Here is a 26,464-nt window from a genome sequence, read left to right as displayed (position 1 = left end):
CCTGCGACCGCTGCATTGGAAGGCAGATTCTTACCCACTGGACCACCCTCCCTGCTTTTTTTTAACATTTTTATTGGAGTATAATTGCTTTACAATGGTGTGTTAGTTTCTGCTTTATAACAAAGTGAATCAGTTATACATATACATATGTTCCCATATCTCTTCCCTCTTGGGTCTCCCTTTACCCTCCCTGCTTTGATCTCACAGTCCCGGCTCCCAGAGTCCCCTTACCTTTCACTCCACCTGTCCAAATCGTGCTGCTCTTGCAAAGGGCAAGTTCGGTTACCTCCCCGACCAAGGAGGCCCACTGCAGGCTGTCTTGCCTCTGAGCCCGTCACTCTCATGCTGTTCATTCTCTTTTCACATATTTGCCTCAAATTTTCAGGCAAATTGTACTTTCCTTTTAAGAAGTGAGCAAGTGTTTTGCTCTCATTAGGAATCCCTTTGGTGCCTGGCACATAGTAGTAGATACACAGATGTCAGTTTTGCTACATCTGGTGTTTCCATGTTGAATCTCTATAGAGTATTGTTTTCCCTGGAGTGGTTCCACAATATCTTATTTTCTCACCCTGATCTTTACGTTTTCTTTAGTGGGTGATCATTGAACAGGGATGCTTTGCTTATTCGATGGTGATCGTTCCCCTCTATGACACCCTCGGGGCAGAAGCAATCACCTACATCATCAACAAAGGTATGTTTTCGGCCTTCAGGGGCACTTGGCATAGTTATTGGTTAGATACAGAGGCTACATTTGCTGATACATTATATGATAGGGATTTTTCCATTTAAATGTACATCTACCCTCCTATTCAAAAATGTAGTACTTAACCTGGTGTCAGATGTTACAGTCAAGCTTTTAGTATCCCAGAGCTGGTTCCTCACTGTGTCTCTTCACTTCCAGCTGAACTCTCTCTGGTTTTTGTGGACAAACCAGGGAAGGCCATCCTCTTATTAGAAGGTGTAGAAAATAAATTAACACCATCCCTTAAAACTATCGTTCTCATGGACTCCTATGGCAGTAATCTGTCCGACCGAGGCAAGAAGTGCGGGGTGGAGCTCATCAGCTTGAAGGCGATGGAGGTGAGTCACCCTGCCCTGCCCACCTCGCTGCAGGGTTTCCCTGAGGTCATTTTGGCTCAAATGTGGTGTCCAGTGCGGCCACAAAGTCCCAACTCTGGCTGGTCCTGTAAAAGATGGAGAGCAGAGATCTCTGTCTCATTACTGGAAAGAAGAATTCTACCCGCCTGCCCAGTGGTAATCCATCACATTTTACAGGAAGTGTTCTCGTCAGGCGAGCTGCAGTGCTCACATACTCACTCCAGAGCACTGACAAGCCATGCCAATAAATGCTGGAAATGGGAATTCAGATTCAGGCAGAGATTTAAGTTTGTATGTCCTCTTTAGGCTTTAACACCTTTTACTTACTGATTTATCTCTTAAACGGAGCCAGACATAGAAATCTGCCTCGTTATTCCTTTCCCCAGGTTGCTTTTATAGGGTCCTGGTGAATGTCTAGCATAGAGGCTTGATTTGATTTATTCTTGTATTATATTTAAGATTCACATTAATCACAACTTTAAAGGTAACCATTCTAGGAAAATGAGTGTGGTCCATACCTTAATTGATTGTTTGACTTCGGATCCTACAAGAAGCTAGTCTCCTCAGTTTTTGGATTAAACTTCAATCCAAAACTGGGCAAGAGGAGGCCCTTGTTATTATGTGCACATCACGGGAAGTAATAGGTTCAGTAGAATAAGTCATTCTCTTTCTGAAAATATTATAAATATTTTCCTGGAACTGTTATAAAAATAGGGTTTTGAATTTTATTTACAGTTCTCCTTCTATCAAGAATTTGAGCTACGAGGAAGGATCTATAAAACTTTTCCTGGGGAACTTAGTTGTCACAGAGAATCTGTCATTTGTTCTGTCAGAGCTTCTGCCTCTCTCTCTCACACACACACACACACACACACACACACACACACACACACACACGATAGCATACAACAGGAGTCCATAAGAGCTAATGGATGTGCTGAATTGTTAAATTGGGTTTTTAACTAGATTTTCACCTAGCATTTCCCTATTTTTGTATTTTTTACTTGTAACCCCATTTCATAATTATATCTTTTCCCCCATTTTTCCTCTTCCTGCTGCCCCCACCACACACAGACACATACACAAGCTTCTTTTTGTCTTTTTTGACTGCTCTGTATGATAAAGAAGTAATCTTAAGATTAAAATTTAGATAAGTAAGTGACCAAAGATTATAATGTAAAGTTTATATTAAAATATTTGTAAAAGACATTGTTTTACACTTACCTGTATAATATGATCCATATTGGGTTTTTAAAATTTTTATAAGCAAAATATTAAATTTTTAAGCAATGAATTTAAAACTAACTTTTTGGTTGATCATGTGATCTAATTTTTATTAATGTCTATTTTTATAGCATCAAAAATAGAAACATTGGTATTTTTGCATTTTTTCCAATATTTTGTTATGAAAATTTTCAAATATGCAAATAAGTTGAAAGAATTGAGCAGTAGACCACTATATCCCACCAAGAGTCTACAATTAACATTTTAATATATCTGCTTTATCACAGATTAATCATTCTATCTCTTTATTCACTTCACTGATTTGTCTTTTTTTTTTTTTTTTTTTTTTTGCGGTACGCGGGCCTCTCACTGTTGTGGCCTCTCCCGTTGCGGAGCACAGGCTCCGGACGCGCAGGCTCAGCGGCCATGGCTCACAGGCCCAGCCGCTCCGCGGCATGTGGGATCTTCCCGGACCGGGGCACGAACCCGTGTCCCCTGCATCGGCAGGCGGACTCTCAACCACTGCGCCACCAGGGAAGCCCTGATTTGTCTTTTTTTATTCATTTTCAGTAGGGTACAAATTTTATCACCCCCAAATACTTCATTAAGTAGAATTCAGTTTTCCTTCTGTTTATGGTTCTTTTTTATTTTGGCATTTGGAACCTAAAGATGACAACTTTAATTTTTATAATAGCTGTATTTTTTCCTAAATAATGACATAAGTCAGGCTTCAGGCTATGAAACTCTCTTGGAAAATAATGGACTAATTTGGATAATTTTTTTCTAATAAATTAAAACTCTAATTGCATATAACTTGCTTTATTTTACTTAACATCAATTTTTGAAGAATTAGAGATCTTAAGAAGTTAATGTAAGAATTTTAAAAAGATGAGTGGAAATTTGGATCTGATAAAGATTATTTTAGAAAAAAGATTGGTGGAATTATCATTACTTTAACTCTTAGTTGACTTCTATTTGGATGTCAATGTTCCTATTTTTAATTAGTGGTCTGTTATATATATAATTTAAAGTGTGATTAGGATTAAAAACTGTTTAAAACTGTATGCTGGGTAGAAACTCACTGAGCCCTGAGCCCACCCATCTAATTTCCATTTATTTCTAGGCATGCTCATTCCACATGCTCACTCAAGCTGTTCGATTTTCATAGGAAAAGAATATTAATAGTTCATTAAAAAAATTAATAGATATTAAAATGGTCATGGAGACACCTTCATGAAGTAACACCATCAGAATTAGCCCTTGGTAGTAACTGGGAGTCCGCCTTTGGGAAATGCCGTACCTCAGAAATGAATCTGTCGTTCTTAACCTTCATAGCCATTCGCGAGTGGTCTTAAAGCTTCTGTCGTGGCCTGTTTTATAATTGGAGATGCCCCAATCCTTCCTCTGATCCATGTGGGGAGTACAGATAGTTGAGCCTCTCCAGAATGGCCACCAGTTAAGTCTGGCAGAGACTGATTTTCTCTCTCCAGATTGAAGATGTCAGTTCTGCAGAATGGGGTGATCACATATCTGTGCTGAGCTCTGGTTTTGGAAGGATACAGAGCAGCTGTGGTTCTCTGATTACGGTGCAGAGCCGGGCTTTGTTAAAGGCTGTGATAGGGGAGTGGAAACCAGAAGAACGTGTAAAAGACTTGGATTCCTGTCTTCTGAATAAATCCTGTTTCAAAGGCCAGTCCTAATACCATTGATATAGTTTTATATAAGAGAGAAAACAACCAGAAAATGGCTTCTTAGAACGATGGGTAAGTATTTGGGTTCAGGTTAATGAAAATTGCTGTAGTTTATTTAATTTGAAATCTGTGCTGTCTTTGAGTCAGCTGGGAGTGAATCCCACAGAAAAGTCAGCTTGAACTGACTTGATGTGACTTTTGTTCTTTACATTTAGAAAATGTTTCCATTTAAGATTTTTTTTTTCTCTTCTCTTTAAGGACCTGGGAAGAGCCAACAGACGGAAGCCCAAGGTGAGTGCACCATGTGCGACCCTGCCCCAGCCTCTGTGTAGCTTCCGTGTCTAATTAGCTCAGAGTCTAGTAGAAATCTTGAGTGATTATTTTATGACTTAAAGTTTTCTATTCTATTCTGATTTATACTGGCTTTTTTTTTTTTTTAATATGCTGCAGCCTCCAGCACCTGAAGATGTTGCAATAATTTGCTTCACAAGTGGCACTACAGGTCAGTTTTGAAAAGGAACTGTTTCTGAGTGGTATCTGGAAGTGTATATTCCCTGCCTCTTCTTGTGGATGACTTATTCGAGCTATAGATGGACTAGAACTAGAAGAGACAGAAGTGTTCAAGCCTGTCTTACGGTAGCTCTATAAGACGTTCCCAGAATCTGAGTACGTCCTCAAACATTTATGAAAGGTCACAGTAGGTAGGATCACCCATCTTCCTGGGACAAAGTGTATCCATGGTTTCCAGAAATAAAATTGCTGGATTTTCTTCTCTTACTGCTACACACACCCTCTAAAACTTGCCCATATTAGTAAAGATGGTTTAAGATAATAAGTTTCATTTTAAAGGATTGCAGATGGCTCAGGAATTTAATGTGACTAACTTTTGGCTTTCATGGGTGTACCTCACACTACAGGCATCAGAGGCACTAATGATATGGGGTTTCTGGGCTTCTGTCATGTCCATCATTCTTGGATGGAGTTTCTGTCCTCTAACTTTGTTCTGTTCATATGTGTTCACAGGCAACCCCAAAGGAGCACTGATCACCCATCAAAATGTAGTGAGCGATTGTTCAGCATTTATTAAAATGACAGAGGTAAACTTTGGGGATATTGTCATCTTTCTTCATCTCCATTGGTTGGCATCAGGCCTCAAGGATGAAGGTGGTAAAAGCCACCCTATCATGTTAGGCATGGGCTATATTTGAAACACTGTCTGAAATACAGATAAGGTCTGAGCTTTCGTACATTCACCTTCTCCCAAATAGTTTTCACTGTGGACCTAATCCCCAACTCCTGCTGTGACCGTTAGGATGAATTGACAGATAGAATTTATTCCATCTTTTATATGGTAAAACTTTATTTGGATACTGCTCTATAAATGTTTGCAGGAAAGGACAGAGAAGAACTGACTCTCTTGTTTTTATCTCCTATTTTAGTATGGAAAAGAATTAATTTCTTTAAGTTGACAAAGAAATATTAAATGCTGCTGAAGGCTTTTTGGATTATTATCGTTTTTATTATTTATTATGCTTGATTGGATTTGACTTCCACTTTATAAGAAGGATTAAAGCCTCAAACTTTAGTTACTTCCTATAATCTTAAAGTTTGCTTTGTAAGTATCTTAGTCTGCCTGGGCTGCCGCAACAAAATAACGCAGACTGGATGGCTTAAACAACAGACATGTATTCTCTCACAGTTTTGGAGGGTAGAAGTCCATGATCGAGGTGCCAGCAGGTTTGGTTCTGGTGAAGGCTCCCTTCTTGGCTTGTAGACCGCAGGCCCCTCACCACCCCTCCCCCGACCTCTCCTCTGTTTGCATATGGAGAACAAGAGAGAGGTTTCTAGTGTTTCTTCCTGTTCTTACAAGGACACCAGCCTTATTGGATCAGGGCCCCACCCTCATGACCTCATTTAACCTTAATGACCTTCCCTGTCTCCAAATACAGTCACTTTGGGGGCTAGGGCTTTAACATATGACTTTGAGGGGGATGGTCACAATTCAGTCTGTAACGCCAAAGGTCTATTTCAAACTTGCCGTTTAAAAAAGTACTTATTGAAAAATATAATGAATGCCTTTCCCTCATATCCTTTGCACACTTTTACATAATTTGCTTTTGCAAATTACATGTCTCTGGGAGGGCTCCATACGGTCTACTTTTCGTGGTAGGAGCCTGTGCTTAATGGTTTCGGGGAATGGGCACCTTTGGCGACTGCAGAAGCTCAATCTCACTTTCACTTATACTTACACTTTCTTAATCCTTTTTGTATATACTTTCTAAACAGAGTTCAACATTTAGTACCTTACCAAGTGAAATTTTAATTTCCTTATTGACCTTCAAAGAAAACTTAGAATTCATGAATCATTGAAGTAAATGTTTACAGTTAATGTTAATATTAAGATTAATAATTTGTAATTTATAATAATAAAATGGAAAATTCCTGGAAATTCTAATGCTTTTCTGCCTATCTGGTGTCTTTGCTTTCCAGGGTGCATTCGTTGCTTCCTCAGATGATACTTTGATCTCTTTCTTGCCTCTCGCCCACATGTTTGAGAAAGTTGTAGAGGTAGGCACTGAGTTTTATTTTGTTTGTGCATATGTGTTTGGTTGTGTTCTGCTAAGTTGTTGTGTTTTACAGAAAGCACTTGTCTTGAATGCTAGTGACACAGACATTTCATTTTTACCATTGCACACATGCATGAGTGGTTCATGCAGATAAGTTTGAGTGTGCAGACTGTCCTCTACGTAGAGAGTTCTTTGCTCAGGCCCATTTTAGAAATTGAGCTAATTATTTAAGAGTATAATTTTTTTTCTGGGTCCAGATACTTGAACTTTAATACTCATTTTAAAATTGGAAGCTCAGACTTTTGAAGGACACGAATATGGACGTGAATTCAGAAAGATGAGCTGTGAATGTAGAATTTTTATGAATACCATCCCACAAAGGCTGGTGAGGCTTCAGTTCTGTAAGAAGTCTCTATTTTTTTTTTTTTTTGGGCCACGCCATACGGCTTCTGGGATCTTAGTACCCCGACCAGCGATCGAACCCGTGCTCTCTGCAGTGGAAGGTACGGAGTCCTAACCACTGGACCGCCAGGGAAGTCTCTATTTTTGACTGCTTGTTCATAAGGCACAAGTTGATTCCAGATTCATTTTTTCAGCAATATTCCAAGTGCCTTTGGCAAAGCGGGATGACCTTTAGCTGACCTCTGCCTGAGCTCCTCATACACGAGTGTGTGACTAATTTAAAAACTGACCAAGAACCATCTTTTTTCCTTCTTGGACAGTTTTGGATTGTATGCTTATAGGAGAAGCAGTGAGCACTGCTCACTCATTTAATGAATGTTCACGGGGCACCAGCTGTGTTGCAGGTACTGGGCAGGTGTTAGAGAGAGCGGGGCAGCTGATAAAATCCCGGCCCTTTGACTAGCTGCTGCCCTGTAGGATTCACTTCCCCCAAAGGATCAAGGATCTTCCATCAGATACTTGTGTCTCCTGCACGCCTCAGGAGACCTTGTGAGTTTACAGAGTGATTGCAGACGTGTTGACAGTGGAACTAGTTTTCAAAGTGTGCCCAGGAGGCAGGCCACACTGAACAGAAACCTCCGAGCTTTAATTTTTAAACAATGAACCTTTCTAGTTGTTTCTGCTTTCAAGCCTGAGACCGTTTGTACTTCCGTTGCATCATCTCTTGAATCTCTCTTTCTTTTTAAAATTTAAAACAGGCAGACTCTTTGTCAAGTGCCTGTGGCTTGCCAGTGCAGCTTGCATCAGACAGGAAAAAATTCAGGCACTAGGTTACAGCTGAATGCAAACTGCTGCGGTACAGATGGCCTAGTGCCTCAGCCGCAGCGTATTCTGACTACTCAGAATTTTTTAGTTAGATTCAGATAGAAGAGATGAGACTTTAAAAAGCTAAGGCAAGTAGCTAAGTTTTTCTGATGAGAATAAGTTAGACCTAAAGTTTCTAGAAGGCTAAAAATACTTGGATTATCGCATACCATGTCATTCATTCAGCAGATATTTATTATTGAAGCTAAAATAGCAGAAGCTCTCTGATAATCACTGAAAACCACGTTCCCTGGTTTCTTACTAGTCCTTTTATCTTCAGGATAATCGAGAGCGATGCCACGTGCCCGTGTTGTACAAGGACGCAAGCACGTTGTTTTAAAAGCTCCCTACATTTAGGAACTTTATGATTTCTGGAAGCTGGTCTGAAATGCTAACACTGGAGCCTTGTGTGTCTGTGTGTGTTGTGTGATGCCTGCTGCAATGATGACATGTTGGATGTTTCCATTTACCTCTCTAGTTTTTGATGCTGAGTCACGGAGCTAAAATAGGATTTTTCCAAGGAGACATCAGGCTGCTTATGGATGATCTCAAGACCCTTCAACCCACCGTCTTCCCTGTGGTACCCAGACTGCTGAACCGGATGTTTGACCGAGTAAGTGCCAAGCGAAGAGAAGGGGCAGAGGTCCAGACCTTGAGTCCAAGACCATGTGTGACCATGGCCGCTGCCCTTACTCTCTCGAGGGACTGCAGTTTACCCCTCTGCTAATAAAGCTGAGTGCTTTTACCTCCCAGAGCTGTGAGTGACGGTTATAAGAGAAAGTGCCTGTGGACACACCTTGTCAACTGGAAGGCACAATACAGGTGTGAGGTGGAGCTTGTTTTATTTTCATGATAAACTCTTTGAGCCTCTGTTTTCTCATCTTTACAGTGGACTGTTACCTCCTCCATCTCATAAAGATGCTAATTACATCATATGAAAAGGCTTTATAAATTGTAAAGCCCCACTGCATGAAAAATATTACTTACTTAGCCACCCTGAGAGACGTGACTAAACCAAACCAGGGACCGAGAGGAGATGGTGAGCCTTTAGAGCACGGACCCCACAGCTGGGGCAGGACCCGTGTGGTGTGAGCAGTCTCCAGAATGAATTTGGACTGGGCAATTCTAATACTCTTTATTTTGAGACATGGCTTTCATCATCTATGAGAACCTTCTCATTTTTTAAAAAAATTTATTTATTTTTGGCTGCGTTGGATCTTCGTTGCTGCCCACGGGCTTTCTGTAGTTGCGATGAGCGGGGGCTACTCTTTGCTGTGGTGCGCGGGCTTCTCATTGCAGTAGCTTCTCTTGTTGTGGAGCACGGCCTCTAGGCACGCGGGCTTCAGTAGCTGTGGCGTGCAGCCTCAGTAGTTGTGGCACATGGGTTCAGTAGTTGTGGCACGCGAGCTCTAGAGCGCAGACTCAGTAGTTGTCGCGCATGGGCTTAGTTGCTCTGCGGCATGTGGAATCTTCCGGACCAGGGATCGAACCTGTGTCCCCTGCCTTGGCAGGCAGATTCTTAACCACTGCGCCACCAGGGAAGTGCCAACCTTCTCATTTTCTTAATAGTTCTTTTTTAAAAACTGTAAAACAGCTTTATTGAGATATAATTCACATTACATGCAATTCACCCATTAAGTGTACAATTCAAAGGTTTTTAGTACATTCACAGAGTTCTGCAACCATCATTACAGTCCATTTTAGAACATTTTTATCACCTCAAAAAGGATGTGGTATCATCCTCCACCCTGCTACCTCCCTCCACCACCCAAAAAACTCATCTACTTTCTGAATCTATAGATTCCCCTATTCTGGATTTTCATGCGAATGGAATCACGCAATATTCTTTTGTTGCTGGCTTCTTTTGCTTAGTATGCTTTCAAGGTCCATCCATGTCATAGCATGCATCCATACTTCATTCCTTTTAATGGCCAAATAATATTCCACTGCATGGATACAACACGTTTTATTTATCCATCCATCCATTGATGGGCATTTGGGTTGTTTCTGCTTTTTGGCTATTATGAATAATGCTGCTGTGAACATTCACGGGCAAGAGGCTGTGTGGACATGTGTTTTCATTCTCTCAGGTATGTGCTAGGAGCGGAATTGCTAGTTGTACAGTAACTCTGTGTTTAACCGAGGAACCGCCGGTCTGTTTTCTAAAGCAGCTGCACCATTTTACATTCCCACCAGCAGTGTATGAGGGTTCCAATTTCTCTACATTTTTACCGACACTTGTTATTATCTGACTTCTTAGTATCTCGCCATCCTACTTATTGTGAAACCTTCTTGCTTCTTGACTTAGATTTTTGCTCAGGCAAACACCACGCTGAAGCGATGGCTGTTGGACTTTGCCTCCAGGAGGAAAGAAGCCGAGCTTCGCAGTGGCATCATTAGAAACAACAGCCTGTGGGATAAGTTGATCTTCCACAAAATACAGGTAGCACATTGACTCACAACGGTTATTTGTCATGTAAACGCCTTTGCGTTTCAAACTTTCTGTGAGGGCTCTTTTTTTTTTTTTTTCAATTGAAGTATAGTTGATGTACAATATTATATAAGTTACAGGTGTACAATATAGTAATTCACAATTTCTAAAGATTATACTCCATTTATAGTTATTATAAAATATTGGCTATATTCCCCATGTTGTGCAATATATCCTTGTAGCTTATTTTATACCTAATAGTTTGTACCTCTTAATCCCCTACCCCTATATTGTGTGAGGACTGTTTTTAAAAGAGAAGGTGAGAGGGAGAATTTCTGGCACATTTCTAAAAACTAAGGACAAAGCCATTAGCAAAACCTCAGTGTCCAAGATAAATCTGAACAGTGTTTAGCTATCCAGGGCAGAAAAGGAATCAGGTAGCATAGCCTTTCTGATTCTCCATTTTGTTTTACCGTTCTGGAACTCTTGAGGTATTTTTTTAGGCATGAGTGATAAAGAATACGGAATAATATTATGTCCCCCAGAAGGTGGTGGTTGCTATAAACCCATGACACTCTTGTTCTAATTCCTTAAAACACCTGCAGGTATAGAGGTGTTGCTTTATTTTCCACACCTGTCGAGAGTGAATGGAGTGGTTTCGGGTGGAACCAAACTCCAGTCAGGTGTCCCCCTTGGGGTGCCTGTGCGTCGTCGGGCGCAGTGAGTTCTGTGCAGCCTGCAGACAAGGAGCTGGTGGGTTAGAGTATCGGGGTTCCAAGAAGGAATCTTTGAGAAGCCCGCCACCTTCCAGTCACTTGCCCCTCACCCTCTCCCCTCTCCCTGCCTTGCAAGTCAAGCCTGGGAGGAAAAGTACGGCTGATGATCACAGGAGCAGCGCCCGTGTCCGCCACCGTGCTGACCTTCCTGAGAGCCGCGCTGGGCTGCCAGGTGAGGCGCCTCCCTCCGCACCCACCCCTGGTCTCGGACCGAGTCCTGCCCAGGAGTCTGCTTTCCAAAAGGCACTCTTCTTCTCCTCCGTGTGCCGTATTGTTGTTTGGAAGATCATGTTATTCCTAGGTTGCTTGGAGAAAGGGGTATAGGCACACCTCGGAGATACAGCAGGTTCAGTTCCAGACCACTGCAGTAAAACCAATGTTGCAACAAAGCCAATATCGCAGTAAAGCCAGTCACGTGAACTTTTTGGGTTCCTGGTGCAGATAAAAGTAATGTTTACACTAGTCTGTAGTCTGTTAAGTGTGCAGTAGTATTATGTCTAAAAAGCAATGTGTATATCTTAATTTAAAAATACTTTATTGCTAACCGTCATCTGACAACGCAGCGTTGCCACAAACCTTCAATTTGTAAGAAATGCAGTATCTGCAAAGCAAATAAAATGAAGTGTGCCTGTATATATCTTTTACCCCAGGCAGAATATGCATTTGTGTCTACCGCTGGGTGATTTTCTCTAGGATGAGGCACAGAAGATGCCTTTAGATCAAGTGTGAGGGCATGGGGATTGGCAGTAAGTGATAAGGCGACCTGCAAAGCATGCAGAGACCCTTTCTTAAGGGGGAGGGGGAGCCAGCAGAGACTGGGTGATAAGTAGGCGAGCCGACGGAGCGAGTGAGTCCCTGGGCAGGTAGTGCACGGCGTGACCTGTGAATGGCATTGTCTCCTACGTGGGTGAATACGTTGGGTGCTGTAATAAAGCGTGTTGTAGTGTATGGGCTGAGGTTACCAAACGAGCTAGAGGAACTCAGTTACTGAGCACTTCCAGCAGAGGTGTGACTGTCCCCCTCTCTTCCTGTCCCACCTCTTGGTGACCCAGTTCTACGAAGGCTATGGACAGACCGAGTGCACTGCCGGGTGCTGCCTGACTGTGCCTGGGGACTGGACCGCAGGTATGATGGCAGGACTTTCCTTATTGGGATCTTACTTTTGGCATTGGAATGACTGGAATTGGGTTAATAAACCAACTTAAACAAGTGCTGTGTCTCTGATGATTAGGCCTTGGGGTCAACAATCTTGGAAACCAGGGGGCCCTGTGGCAGAGTGGGATGTGACTTTGAGGCTCTGACTGTCAACCTGGGTGGGTGGCAACAGAGACTTACGTAGATCCTGAAGGTCACATCTAGAGATGATGTTCTTTATACCAGGTTCAGAATGTTTGGCCCAACAGAGCTTTCCAGGAATTGATTGGGGCCTAATTATTTGCTGGTAAATTTTAATTAAATTTCCAGAGACTCCAGACAGAAATAAACACAAGTCCTTTGTCCCCAAAGGAAAAAACAGGGGAGGACAAACTGTCCTGCCTGAGGTTCTGCCTCAGGAGTTTATGATGCATATTATATGTGCTTCATCCCAGCGCCCCTGTGAGAGAAGCCCTGTTACCTCTGCGAGGACATGACTGATTGTTGGCTAAAAAGCATGTCAGTAATGTATAAGAATTTACACAGCTTTATGTTTTGGAGCCAGGATTCCAACCCAGGTCTGACCACAAAACTCCTGTGCTTTCCCCTGTCCCACACCGGCAGTGTATTCTACGCTGTGATAAATAAATTCTGTGATTTGTTTGCTGTTTTACACGTATGAGCATCTAATGACATAGATCCTAGTATCAAGCACTTTCTAGTAGCATAATTCCTCTGCGATTGGCACTAACAGTCTGTGAACCTTTTTCATGGTGTTTGTTTAATATTTTTTTTTAATAAATTTATTTATTTATTTATTTTTGGCTGTGTTGGGTCTTCGTTGCTGCGTGTGGGCTTTCTCTAGTTGTGGCGAGCAGGGGCTACTCTTCGTTGCTGTGCGTGGGCTTCTCATTGCGGTGGCTTCTCTTGTTGTGGAGCACGGGCTCTAGGCACATGAGCTTCAGTAGTGGTGGCACATGGGCTCAGTAGTTGTGGCTCACATGCTCTAGAGCGCAGGCTCAGTAGTTGTGGCACACGGGCTTAGTTGCTCCGTGGCATGTGGAATCTTCCCGGACCAGGGATCGAACCCGTGTCCTCTGCATTGGCAGGTGAATTCTTAACCACTGCGCCACCAGGGAAGTCCCTGTTTGTTTAATTTTTAACTCCTGGTGCCTTACCGGCTAGAGAATTTGAATAGTGATTTCTTTAAGCTAAAATTATCAAAACATAGGAAGAATGACTTGTGATGCTCTTAAAACTTAATCTAATATCTGTTACTTTTGTTTTGGGAAAAGAACCCAGTCCTAGCACTGTCTGGCAAGAGAGTTAAGTGAGTTGTGAAAAGAATCCATGTCCTGTCTTCATAAACTTACATGTAAAACATGTTCGTTTATAATCAAGGGAATAAGGCCGTATTAGTCAGAACCATCTGACCCATCAAGGTCTGTTCTTATAGAGAACGGGGACGTGACCTCTGTATGAGGGAGAGCAGGGCCCTCAGATCATGGGAACCAGGTGAAAGTTTCAGGAAACCTGCTTCCAGGTGTTCAAAGAAACCCTGAAAATGAGCAGCCAGGTCATTTATACTTTGAAAAATAATTTGGAGCGTCAGGCTTGGGAAAGCTCCCTAGGAGACATTGGACTGTTTTTGTCTCTTTTCTAGGAATAACCTCTGTAATTTACCAGGGGGAGACAGGCTGTGATTGCCGAAACCAGAGGTTTATACCCTCTGTTCTCATCGTGAGTGGGCTTGTTTGTGATAAAAGTGATCTGTCCTAAGGATATCGGTAGTCACGGTAGGAGTGATCATCTTTTATTTGATATACAGGCCATGTTGGTGCCCCAATGCCTTGCAACATTATAAAGCTTGTCGATGTGGAAGAAATGAATTACATGGCTGCCAAGGGCGAGGGCGAGGTGAGTGAAATCCCGCAGTCACCCCCTCACTGCGGGCTCCTCCAGTAACCAGCCACCTCTCAGCACCACAGCACGTAAAGCCACTGAGCTTGGTGTTGCTGGTGACCCTGAGTCACACAGGCTTCTTTTTGACGGTACATTTATGCCTAACTCGCAGGGCGGGTAGGGAGGTGGGGGGCTCTAATGCCTGCCTTCTGCCGCCAGCCACGATGGGGCCGAGGGCCCAGGAGGGTACAGAGGCTCCAGGGCCTGAAGTCCTGGGCCACGGCTTCCTGTCTGCTAATTGCCCTCCATGCCTGTTAGTGAGCTACTGGCTAGAGGAAGGAAGGCCAAATTGCTTTGGGATTTCACCCCCTTTGGGATTTTCCAGAAGCTCTGATCCAGAGCCTAGGGTGAGCGTGAGCCCTGGAACTTGACTACAGCCAAGGCCATTATGGAAGGGAAGTGGGGGATTGGAGGTGCTGCCACGATGCCAGCGGGGCTCTGGTAGCTCTGGGAGACACACACACACACACACACACACACACACACACACACACACACACACACACACACACACACACACACACACACACACACACACACACGAGTTTTCTCTGGAGAAGCCCCAGTCAGTGCTCTTAACAGATCATCTTTTTCCCCCTCCAGTTTTGTTGAGATATAATTGACATCTAGCACGGTGTGAGTTTAAGGTGTACAGCATCATGATTTGACTCGCATATATTGTGAAATGATCACCGCAGCAAGTTTAGTAAACATCCATCCTCTCATAAAGATACAAAAAAAAGAAGAAATGTGGTTTTTTCCCTTGTGATGAGAACTCTTTAAGATCTGCTCTCTTAACAACTTTAAAATCTTCCATACGGCTGTGCTAACTATAGTTGCCATGCTGTACATGACACCCCTGGTCCTTATTTATCTTATAACTGGATGTTTGTACCTTTCATCCACCTTCTTCCAACTCCCACGCCTCCCTCCCGATCTTTTCCCCTCAGGTGTGTGTGAAAGGGGCTAATGTATTTCAAGGCTACTTAAAGGACCCAACAAACACAGCAGAAGCTCTGGATAAAGACGGCTGGTTGCACACAGGGGACATTGGAAAGTGGTTACCAGTAAGTGGTCCCCTCCCTTGTTCACAGACCCTTTTGTTCCACCGTAGGGAAGAAAAAGCCCCACGTCGCGGTGGCACCCTAACTTTCCCTCCCCTTTCTCCTCACCGAGTGGTGGAGCATAGACCCTTCCATCTTCTGCAGGAAACAGGCTTATACTTAGCATCCTCGTGTAGCATTTTCACTTTAACGGCAGCAAATATGTTTTGTTTTGATGCTTGACATCCTTTCCGGCTGCTGCTTCCGGCTTGAAATCCGGAGACACTGTGTCTGGCTTTTCACATTTCACTGCTGTGCCTTGATGTTGAGGCCTTAGTTAAGGTCTGGGGGCACTGCATAGGCTGCCAGGCATGTACGACAGGCGAAAATTTGTGAACACACATGTTTCTTAGCATTGTCATCTCAGTAAAAACAGGATAAGTACTTAGAGGATCAGGCCATCCCTTTGAACTTAGCCTCAGAACCGTTTATTGTAGAGAAATACAGAGTCCGTCTTGGGAGTGAGATGCTTGTGCAAAAAGCCGACCTGTAGGTTTCACCACTTTTGCTTGTTGTGGTGACACCACTGGTTTTTAAAGTTGTTACTGTGCTTAATTGCAAGCACTCAAATGGCTAGTGTAATTTTTATTATTCTGTATTGTTCTAGTCTTACAGGTGCTTTATTTATTTATTTACTTATTTATCACCTATGAGGAATGATTACATAGAAATTCCCCTTTATTTCTGCTGTTCTTGGACAGTTTGAAAAAAGGAGAAAAACATGATGACCATTGGTTTAGGGAACATTAGTTTAGAACTTTTTTTTTTTAATTTTTTAATTTTATTTTTTTATAGAGCAGGTTCTTATTAGTCATCAATTGTATACACATCAGTGTATACATGTCAATCCCAATCTCCCAATGCATCACACCACCATCCCCCCACCATCACTTTCCCCCCTTGGTGTCCCTATGTTTGTTCTCTACATCTGTGTCTCAATTTCTGCCCTGCAAACCAGTTCATCTGTACCATTTTTCTAGGTTCCACATATATGCATTAATATACGATATTTGTTTTTCTCTTTCTGACTTACTTCACTCTGTATGACAGTCTCTAGGTCCATCCACATCTCAACAAATGACCCAATTTCGTTCCTTTTTATGGCTGAGTAATAGTCCATTGTATATATGTGCCACATCTTTATCCATTCATCTGTTGATGGGCATTTAGGTTGCTTCCATGACCTGGCTATTGTAAATAGTGCTGCAATGAAGATTGGGGTGCATGTGCCTTTTTGAATTATGGTTTTCTCAGGGTATATGCCCAGTAGTGGGATTGCTGGGTCATATGGTAATTCTATTTTTAGTTTTTTAAGGAAGCTCCATACTGTTCTCCATAGTGGCTGTGTCAGTTTACATTCCCACCAACAGTGCAAGAGGCTTCCCTTTTCTCCACACCCTCTCCAGCATTTGTTGTTTGTAGATTTTCTGATGATGCCCATTCTAACTGGTGTGAGGTGATACCTCATTGTAGTTTTGATTTGCATTTCTGTAATAATTAGTGATGTTGAGCAGCTTTTCACGTGCTTCTTGGCCATCTGTATGTCTTCTTTGGAGAAATGTCTATTTAGGTCTTCTGCCCATTTTTGGATTGGGTTGTTTGTTTTTTTAACATTGAGCTGCATGAGCTATTTATATATTTTGGAGATTAATCCTTTGTCCGTTGATTCGTTTGCAAATATTTTCTCCCATTCTGAGGGTTGTCTTTTCGTCTTGTTTATGGTTTCCTTTGCTGTGCAAAAGCTTTTAAGTTTAATTAGGTCCCATTTGTTTATTTTTGTTTTTATTTCCATTACTCTAGGAGGTGGATCAAAAAAGATCTTGCTGAGGTTTATGTCAAAGAGTGTTCTTCCTATGTTTTCCTCTAAGAGTTTTATAGTGTCCAATCTTACATTTAGGTCTCTAATCCATTTTGAGTTTATTTTTGTGTATGGTGTTAGGGAGTGTTCTAATTTCATTCTTTTACAGGTAGCTGTCCAGTTTTCCTGGCACCACTTATTGAAGAGACTGTCTTTTCTCCATTGTATATCCATGCCTCCTTTGTCATAGATTAGTTGACCATAGGTGCATGGGTTTACCTCTGGGCTTTCTATCTTGTTCCATTGATCTGTGTTTCTGTTTTTGTGCCATTACCATATTGTCTTGATTACTGTAGCTTTGTAGTGTAGTCTGAAGTCAGGGAGTCTGATTCCTCCAGCTCCGTTTTTTTCCCTCAAGACTGCTTTGGCTATTCGGGGTCTTTTGTGTCTCCATACAAATTTTAAGATTTTTGTTTTAGTTCCGTAAAAAATGCCATTGGTAATTTGACAGGGATTGCATTGAATCTGTAGATTGCTTTGGGTAGTATAGTCATTTTCACAGTATTGATTCTTCCAGTCCCAGAACATGGTATATCTCTCCATCTGTTGGTACCATTTTTAATTTCTTTCATCAGTGTCTTATAGTTTTCTGCATACAGGTCTTTTGTCTCCCTAAGTAGGTTTATTCCTAGGTATTTTATTCTCTTTGTTGCAGTGGTAAATGGGAGTGTTTCCTTAATTTCTCTTCCAGATTTTTCATCATTAGTGTATAGGAATGCAAGAGATTTCTGTGCATTAATTTTGTATCCTGCAGCTTTACCAAACTCATTGATTGGCTCTAGTAGTTTTCTGGTGGCATCTTTAGGATTCTCTATGTATAGTATCATGTCATCTGCAAACAGTCACAGTTTTACTTCTCCTTTTCCAATTTGTATTCCTTTTATTTCTTTTTCTTCTCTGATTGCCGTGGCTAGGACTTCCAAAACCATGTTGAATAGTAGTGGTGAGAGTGGACATCCTTGCCTTGTTCCTGATCTTAGAGGAAATTATTTCAGTTTTTCACCATTGAGAATGATGTTGCTGTGGGTTTGTCATATATGGCCTTTATTATGTTGAGGTAGGTTCCCTCTATGCCCACTTCCTGGAGAGTTTTTATCATAAATGGGTGTTGAATTTTGTCAAAAGCTTTTTCTGTGTCAATTGAGATGATAATATGGTTTTTCTTCTTCATCTTGTTCATATGGTTTATCACATTGATTGATTTGCGTATATTGAAGAATCCTTGCATCCCTGGGATAAATCTCACTTGATCATGGTGTATGATCCTTTTAATGTGTTGTTGGATTCTGTTTGCTAGTATTTTGTTGACGATTTTTGCATCTATATTCATCAGTGATATTGGTCTGTAATTTTCTTTTTTTGTACAATCTTTGTCTGGTTTTGGTATCAGGGTGATGGTGGCCCCATAGAATGAGTTTGGGAGTGTTCCTTCCTCTGCAATTTTTTGGAAGAGTTTGAGAAGGATGGGTGTTAGCTCTTCTCTAAATGTTTGGTAGAATTCACCTGTGAAGCCATCTGGTCCTGGACTTTTGTTTGGAAAATTTTTAATCACAGTTTCAATTTCATTACTTGTGATTGGACTGTTCATATTTTCTTTTTCTTCCTGGTTCAGTCTTAGAAGCTTATACCTTTCTAAGAATTTGTCCATTTTCTTCCAGGTTGTCTATTTTATTGGCATAGAGTTGCTTGTAGTAGTCTCTTAGGATGCTTTGTATTTCTGTGGTGTCTGTTGTAACTTCTCCTTTTTCATTTCTAATTTTATTTATTTGAGTCCTCTCCCTCTTTTTCCTGATGAGTCTGGCTAATGGTTTATCAATTCTGTTTATCTTCTCAAAGAACCAGCTTTTAGTTTTATTGATCTTTGCTATTGTTTTCTTTGTTTCTATTTCATTTATTTCTGCTCTGATCTTTATGATTTCTGCTAACTTTGGGTTTTGTTCGTTCTTCTTTCTCTGGTTCCTTTAGGTGTAAGGTTAGATTGTTTATTTGAGATTTTTCTTGTTTCTTGAGATAGACTAGTATAGCTGTAAACTTCCCTCTTAGAACTGCTTTTGCTGCATCCCACAGGTTTTGGATGGTCGTGTTTTCATTGTCATTTGTGTCTAGGTATTTTTTGATTTCCTCTTTGATTTCTTCAGTGATCTCTTTGTTATTTAGTAACGGAGTGTTTAGCCTCCATATGTTTGTGTATTTTACGTTTTTTTCCCTGTAATTCATTTCTAATCTCATAGCATTGTGGTCTGAAAAGGTGCTTAATATGATTTCAGTTTTCTTAAATTTACTGAGGCTTGATTTGTGACCCAAGATGTGATCTATCCTGGAGAATGTTCCGTGCGCACTTGAGAAGAAAGTGTAATCTGCTGTTTTTGGATGGAATGTCCTATAAATATCAATTAAATCTATCTAGTCTACTGTGTCATTTAAAGCTTTTGTTTCCTTATTAATTTTCATTTTTAATGATCTGTCCATTGGTGTAAGTAAGGTGTTAAAGTCCCCCACTATTATTGTGTTACTGTCGATTTCCTCTTTTTCAGCTGTTAGCAGTTGCCTTATGTATTGAGGTGCTCCTGTGTTGGGTGCATATATATTTATAATTGTTATATCTTCTTCTTGGATTGATCCCTTGATCATTATGTAGTGTCCTTCCTTGTCTCTTGTAACATTCTTTATTTTAAAGTCTATTTTATCCGATATGAGTATTGCTATTCCAGCTTTCTTTTTTGTTGTTGTTGTTGTTGTACGCGGGCCTCTCACTGTTGTGGCCTCTCCCGTTGCAGAGCACAGGCTCCGGACGCACAGGCTCAGTGGCCATGACTCACGGGCCTAGCCGCTCTGTGGCATGTGGGATCTTCCCGGACCGGGGCATGAACCCGTGTCCCCTGCATCAGCAGGCTGACTCTCAACCACTTCACCACCAGGGAAGCCCTCCAGCTTTCTTTTGATTTCCATTTGCATGGAATATCTTTTTCCATCCCCTCACTTTCAGTCTGTATGTGTCCCTAGGTCTGAAGTGGGTCTCTTGTACACAACATATATACTGGTCTTGTTTTTGTATCCATTCAGCGAGCCTGAGTCTTTTGGTTGGAGCATTTAATCCATTGACATTTAAGGTAATTATTGATATGTGTGTTCTGAATTACCATTTTCTGAATTGTTTTGGGTTTGTTTTTGTAGGTCCTTTTCTTCTCTTGTGTTTCCCACTTAGAGAAGTTCCTGTAGCATTTGTTGTAGAACTGGTTTGGTGGTGCTGAATTCTCTTAGCTTTTGCTTGTCTGTAAAGCTTTTGATTTCTCCATCAAATCGCAATGAGATCCTTGCCAGGTAGAGTAATCTTGGTTGTAGGTTCTTCCCTTTCATCACTTTAAGTATATCATGCCACTCCCTTCTGGCTTATAGAATTTCTGCTGAGAAAACATCTGTTAACCTTATGGGAGTTCCCTTGTATGTTATTTGTCGTTTTTCCCTTGCTGCTTTCAAAAATTTTTCTTTGTCTTTAATTTTTGCCAATTTGATTACTATGTGTCTCGGCGTGTTTCTCCTGGGTTTATCCCGTATGGGACTCGCTGCCCTTCCTGGACTTGGGTGGCTATTTCCTTTCCCATGTTAGGGAAGTTTTCGACTATAATCTCTGCAAATATTTTCTCTGGTCCTTTCTCTCTCTCTTCTCCTTCTGGGACCCCTGTAATGCAAATGTTGTTGCGTTTAATGTTGTCCCAGAGGTCTCTTAGGCTGTCTTCATTTCTTTTCATTCTTTTTTCTTTATTCTGTTCCGCAGCAGTGAATTCCACCATTCTGTCTTCCAGGTCACTTATCTTCTGCCTCAGTTATTCTGCTGTTGATTCCTTCTAGTGTATTTTTCATTTCAGTTATTGTATTGTTCATCTTTGTTTGTTCTTTAATTCTTCTAGGTGTTTGTTCTTTAATTCTTCTAGGTCTTTGTTAAACATTTCTTGCATCTTCTCAATCTTTGCCTCTGTTCTTTTTCCAAGGTCCTGGATCATCTTCACTATCATTATTCTGAATTCTTTTTCTGGAAGGTTGCCTATCTCCACTTCATTTAGTTGTTTTTCTGGGGTTTTATCTTGTTCCTTCATCTGATACATAGCCCTCTGCCTTTTCATCTTGTCTGTCTTTCTGTGAATGTGGTGTTTGTTCCACCAGTTGCAGGACTGTAGTTCTTCTTGCTTCTGCTGTCTGCCCTCTTTTATGGTGCTTTATACTCTGAAATTTTTATTGTTTTGAAGAATACCCCCCCAATTAATTTCAGAGTACCCAAGCTATTTAGTTTTTTCATAGTCATTATGGTACTTCATCATGGTTCTTTTTTTTCTTTTTCTTAATATTTATTTATTTATTTATTATTGATTTATTTTGGCTACGCTGGGTCTTAGTTGCAGCATGTGGGATCTTTAGTTGCAGCATGTGGACTCTCAGTTGTGGCATGCATACAGGATTTAGTTCCCCCACCAGGGATTGAACCCAGACCCCCTACATTGGGAGCTTGGAATCTTACCCACTGGACCAGCAGGCAAGTCCACCCAGGCTATTTAGAAATAAATTAAGTCCCTCTTTCCAGACTCAGGAGGGATGAAGTATCCGTTCTAATTCTGACTATGGCTCTAAGGAGCACATCTCATAATCTCCCTGGACCTCAGTCGGCTCCCTTTGGAAACGGAGGAAAACTGATGTGGGCTGAGAGAACTTTCCAGTGGATGACCCTACGAAGCGAGAGAGTGGCCTCGGGTGGGGATGGGGTTTTGTTTACGGGAGATGGGGAGGTGGGAGCTACTGGCATTTGGCGAGTCTGGTCTGGAGATTCTCGCATCCCCACAGTCATCATGGGGGCAGCTGACAGCCCCCTCCTGCCCCCGCCCTGGAACAGGGACAGAGGGAAGTGAGCTGCTGCCTCTGCAGCCCCTGCTCTGCGCAGAGCCCTGTGGGAGGATGAGCGCGTCTCAGCTCTCGAGGACCTTTACCCCATCGAGCGGCCGATTCAGATATGAGACAAAGTGAAACTTGCTGAGCTGAAGGGAGCAAGTGGGGTGCTCTGGTTGGCTGGGAGTGAGGGGGGCTCCCAAGTCCCTTCTCTGTCTCTCTACTCTGCTCAGTGGCCTGGGGGAGGTTACATAATCTCTCTAAGCCTCAGTTTGCCTCTCTGCAAAATGGGTTAACAGCTGACCCCTGCCAGAGGTTATTAGGATTAAATGATAGTGTACAGGAAATGCCTGCTGCTGGGGGGAATGCAGCTGCCAGACCTGCTCACAGGCCGCTCCCCGCCCTCCAAACAGAATGGCACCTTGAAGATCATCGACAGGAAAAAGCACATCTTTAAACTGGCACAAGGAGAGTACATAGCTCCAGAGAAGATTGAAAACATCTACCAGCGAAGTGAACCTGTCGCTCAGGTGTTTGTCCACGGAGAGAGCTTGCAGGTACGCACTGCCCCAGCCGTGAATTCTGTGGCCGGCGTGGCCCGGGCCTAGAAGTCCAGGGCCTTTCAGTGTGATGGGAAGTTTGCGATGGGTGTGAGTTGACTTTCATGTCTGATGTGCTGGAATGTTATCAACACGTTACTGGTTTTTACTGCTTGGCGTTTCTTTCTTTTCTCATCTATTTTGTAACTGGAAATTTGTACCTCTTATTCTTGGCAATTCTTATCCAGAAAAGTTTTTTTCTCTTTAATTTCATATTACCAAGGGAAGTTGGATAAGGATACCAAGGGAGTGGGTAAAATAAGCTTCTAATTTAATTATGAGGGGAAATATTGATATGCAGGTTATAGGAAAGTTTAGAATTTTCAAACATATTAAACCCAACTTGTTATGATATGTCTCCTACGTCATTTTTGAGCAAATCGTGGTTGTGAGCCAACATATCTTAAAGTCGAAAACCAACATCAGTATTGCAATGAGACATCATTTGCTAAAATTTTGGACAGATGGTGGGAAGGAAGAGAAGGGTGTCTGGTTTCCTGAGGGTTAATATTTCTACAAATCTTGAAATTTTCAAATAATTTTGGAAGAATATTTTCTTACAAGAAAGTGAACCTATTTTTCTTCGACCTGGAATCATACCCATGCCTCTAATTTTTATTCAGTTTCGTTGTCTCTAAATTGTAAAGAATGAGGTATTAGAGTTTTTTCTAAATGAATCTGCATACATTTTCTCTTTTTGTAAAGCAGTTATCTGATATCTATCCCCTTGTTTGCTTATTTGACCCTGTTTTATTTTTTAAAATATATATGAGTAAGTAAAAATTAGGGTTTTATTAGGTTTTGATTTCCAATGGTTGTTTTAAAACATTTATTGCAAAATCCCCAACGCTGTCTATATTTCAGAGGCAGGAGTTAACCTGGGCCCCACAGACTCTGGGGCTGGTAACATGCTCTGAAAAGAGGATCTGTAACTCCCATCAGATTCTCCCAGGGGCCCAGGCTGCAGATAATAAAGAACCACAATTTTAGAGCATCTGGATCAAGCCCGTTAATAACTTACTTGTCTCTGTTAAAGGCATTTCTCATAGCAATTGTGGTACCAGATATTGAGACGCTAGGTCCCTGGGCCCGGAAGCGAGGCTTTGAAGGCTCCTTTGAAGAGCTGTGCAGAAGCAAGGTAGGTTCTGAAGTGTGCAGCCTACTTCTGACCCGCCCTTTGCATTAAGTGCAAAGTTCAGGGACTCCCGCCACGGGAGTAAGGATCTTACTTTTCTTGCCTTATTAGGGTGTCCAAAAAGCTGTTCTGGAAGACATGGTGAGACTTGGGAAGGATGCTGGCCTAAAACCATTTGAACAGGTAAGACTTGCATCCAAGTGTATGAATTCCTGCAAAACGGGGTTTTGACTGGAGGATGCTTTTTGTGAATATATTATAGAAGAGGATGAGGTGACGTAAAGACATCTGTGCGGAAGGGATAGTGGAGTGGTTTGGTAGGGGAGGGGATTTTTGTAACCAAGGGTGTGAATTCTCTTCCTGGAGGTCAGGCTACAGTCCTGATTCTGTACTGACAACAGGCCACTGCCCTTTGTTGAGACAGTGCAGCGGGACCTGGCCTGAGAGGCTGGCTTGAGTCGCCCAGAAGGGTCTTTATCCCTTGGGAAGCTTAAGTGCTTTTTAGACTCAGGTGGCCTCCGTGCCCCTTTCCTCCTTTGACTGCCTGGTTTCTTTGCAGGTCAAAGGTATTAGTCTCCACCCTGAATTATTCTCTGTCGACAACGGCCTTCTGACCCCAACGATGAAGGCTAAAAGGCCAGAGCTTCGGAAGTATTTCAGGTCACAGATCGATGAACTTTATTCCACCATCAAAATCTAATGCGAGGAAGGAAGTTGGGAAGAGGCCGCATGCCTCCGCGGTCTTCTCCCGCCCGTGGCCTCAGTGGGTAGTTTTGACAACAGCAAGTAGGGAAGGAGCGTCTTTGTCTGCCTCGTGCGTTCAGATTCTCATGACAGGAAGCTTAGAGGGAATGGAACACTGCCTTATGGTCACGTCGCATTGCAGACCATGTTCACGGTGATACATAATTTCCAAAATGAGCCTTAAAAAAATTGTAAAGGGGAAACTATAAATGTGCTAAGTTATTTACGACTTCCTCAGTTTAAAAGGAGGGTGAAAACCTGTCTCCCTGTTTTGCTAACCAAGTGGTTAGGACTTTGCTATTTCTGAGATGTCTGCTGCTTGCTGCAAATTCTGCAGGTGTCTGCTGCTCCGAAGAGTACCGTGCACTGGAGGGAACCGTCCCTTATAAACAAGAACTGTCCCAGCTGCAGGAGGTTGCAAGTGGACCAGAGGTTTTTTTTTAATCCCTGCCACCGTCCCCTCCCCATCTCATGTGACCCTTCTGATTAACCCCTGTCACTCCTGTTGGAGCAGAGGATGGACCTAACTCAGAACAACGCAGGTATGGATGGATGGCCGCTCACCAGAGCGGGTGGATTCTGGCGTCCACAGAGCAGAATATTCGCCGACCCTCTTCTCGAGACCCGATTCCCTCCCTCCATCCCTTCCCAGGGGTTATTAAAAAAATCTGCCTTAGACTCTGCAGTGAAGACAAGCATTTCAACAAGGAAACGATGACCTGGATCAGCCATGTTCAACTGTGACGCCTGAAGAACTGTCCACTTTATCTTCACTGAACCCGTCGCTCTGTCTGTGATGGTTTTTAATGTGGTTTTCATATCAGAAGAGTATGTTGTGATTAAGTGGCTTTTTTTCCCCAGAATAAACTCTCAGGCAAGGCATGTCTTTAAAAATATTAAGGGGGCTTCCCTGGTGGCGCAGTGGTTGAGAGTCCGCCTGCCGATGCAGGGGACACGGGTTCGTATCCCGGTCCAGGAGGATCCCACATGCCGCGGAGCGGCTGGGCCCGTGAGCCATGGCCCCTGAGCCTGTGCGTCCGGAACCTGTGCTCTGCAACGGGAGAAGCCACAGCAGTGAGAGGCCCGCGTACCGCAAAAAAAAAAAAAAAAAAAAAAAATTAAGGGAGTAGATACACTTGGGTACTTATTGAAATGGATGGTAATTAATAAATGCTCTTCTATCATAATGCTACCTGATTTCTATGAAATGTATTTGACAAGCCAAAATTCTAAGACATAGGAATCTGGAAAACTCATTTCCTGGGATTAGCTTCTCAAGGGATTTTTTTTTTAAGTTAATTTGGGTAATTAACAGCATTTCACTTTACTGCAAGTCTTTGCCACGTGTGACTGAATTTAGTTGTCATTTATATGTTGAAAGCAGTTGTTTGTGGATATGTGACTACCTGTATTATACAAGCACAACAGGGTTTGCCCTAAAGAGTTGTCGTTGTAATAACGCTATTTGGTAGCCTAGCTTCATATGTGCATTCTTAATTGCACAAGAAGTCAATAATTTGTCACAATGGGGTTTTGAATGTTTGCTTTAAGTGTTGGCTATTTCTATGTTTTATAAACCAAAACAGAATTTCCAAAAACAATGAAGGAAACCAAAATAAATATTTCTGCATTTCAAGTGAGTGAAGCCTCCCTTTTTGCATCAGGTGTCGTGTTCGGCGTGGCCTCTGATGTGCACAAGCGAAGAGCAAGAATGACCTCAGCCTCCCAGTTCTTTCCTCCCTCCCAGGTCTGCTTCCTAGGACGCAGTCATCCCGACACTTCCAGTTGCTGACGCCAGGGCCCTGGCCAGCTCCCAGCAACGGCTCTGCTATGTTGCAGAGAAGAAAGTCTTGGTGTGAATAACATGGATATTCTTGAAAGTGCAAATTCTCAGGGGGAAAGCGACAGTGCAGGAGGCATCGCTGCAGTTGGTGGTCCTGGGGTGGATTTCATTCGGCCTCGCTGGAGTCATTCTCTCCCTGTGGAACTGTCGGAGAAGGT

At 42.3% G+C, this 26,464-nt stretch overlaps 1 protein-coding gene across 6 annotated transcripts in view; it reads left to right on the top strand.

Annotated features, from left to right (window-relative positions):
- Positions 1 to 26,099, top strand: part of ACSL1 (acyl-CoA synthetase long chain family member 1) — a 307,865-nt gene extending 281,766 nt beyond the window's left edge. For all 6 annotated transcript variants that reach the window (XM_060291703.1, XM_060291706.1, XM_030831048.2 and 3 more), the window contains 16 exons: positions 592 to 691; positions 902 to 1,080; positions 4,272 to 4,304; positions 4,464 to 4,515; positions 5,037 to 5,110; positions 6,504 to 6,581; positions 8,325 to 8,459; positions 10,155 to 10,289; positions 11,130 to 11,225; positions 12,106 to 12,178; positions 14,016 to 14,104; positions 15,100 to 15,216; positions 22,399 to 22,542; positions 23,621 to 23,722; positions 23,831 to 23,902; positions 24,279 to 26,099. In XM_060291703.1, the coding sequence (XP_060147686.1) occupies positions 592 to 691; positions 902 to 1,080; positions 4,272 to 4,304; positions 4,464 to 4,515; positions 5,037 to 5,110; positions 6,504 to 6,581; positions 8,325 to 8,459; positions 10,155 to 10,289; positions 11,130 to 11,225; positions 12,106 to 12,178; positions 14,016 to 14,104; positions 15,100 to 15,216; positions 22,399 to 22,542; positions 23,621 to 23,722; positions 23,831 to 23,902; positions 24,279 to 24,419 (1,620 nt within the window). In that variant the 3' untranslated portion in view covers positions 24,420 to 26,099. The remainder of the gene's footprint in view (positions 1 to 591; positions 692 to 901; positions 1,081 to 4,271; positions 4,305 to 4,463; positions 4,516 to 5,036; positions 5,111 to 6,503; positions 6,582 to 8,324; positions 8,460 to 10,154; positions 10,290 to 11,129; positions 11,226 to 12,105; positions 12,179 to 14,015; positions 14,105 to 15,099; positions 15,217 to 22,398; positions 22,543 to 23,620; positions 23,723 to 23,830; positions 23,903 to 24,278) is intronic.
- The last annotated feature ends 365 nt before the right edge of the window (positions 26,100 to 26,464 follow it).

Source organism: Globicephala melas, chromosome 21 (assembly GCF_963455315.2).
Source record: "Globicephala melas chromosome 21, mGloMel1.2, whole genome shotgun sequence".
Classification (NCBI taxonomy): Eukaryota; Metazoa; Chordata; class Mammalia; order Artiodactyla; family Delphinidae; genus Globicephala; species Globicephala melas.
Note: the sequence above shows the minus strand (reverse complement) of the source record. Positions and strands in the feature narration are given on the sequence as shown.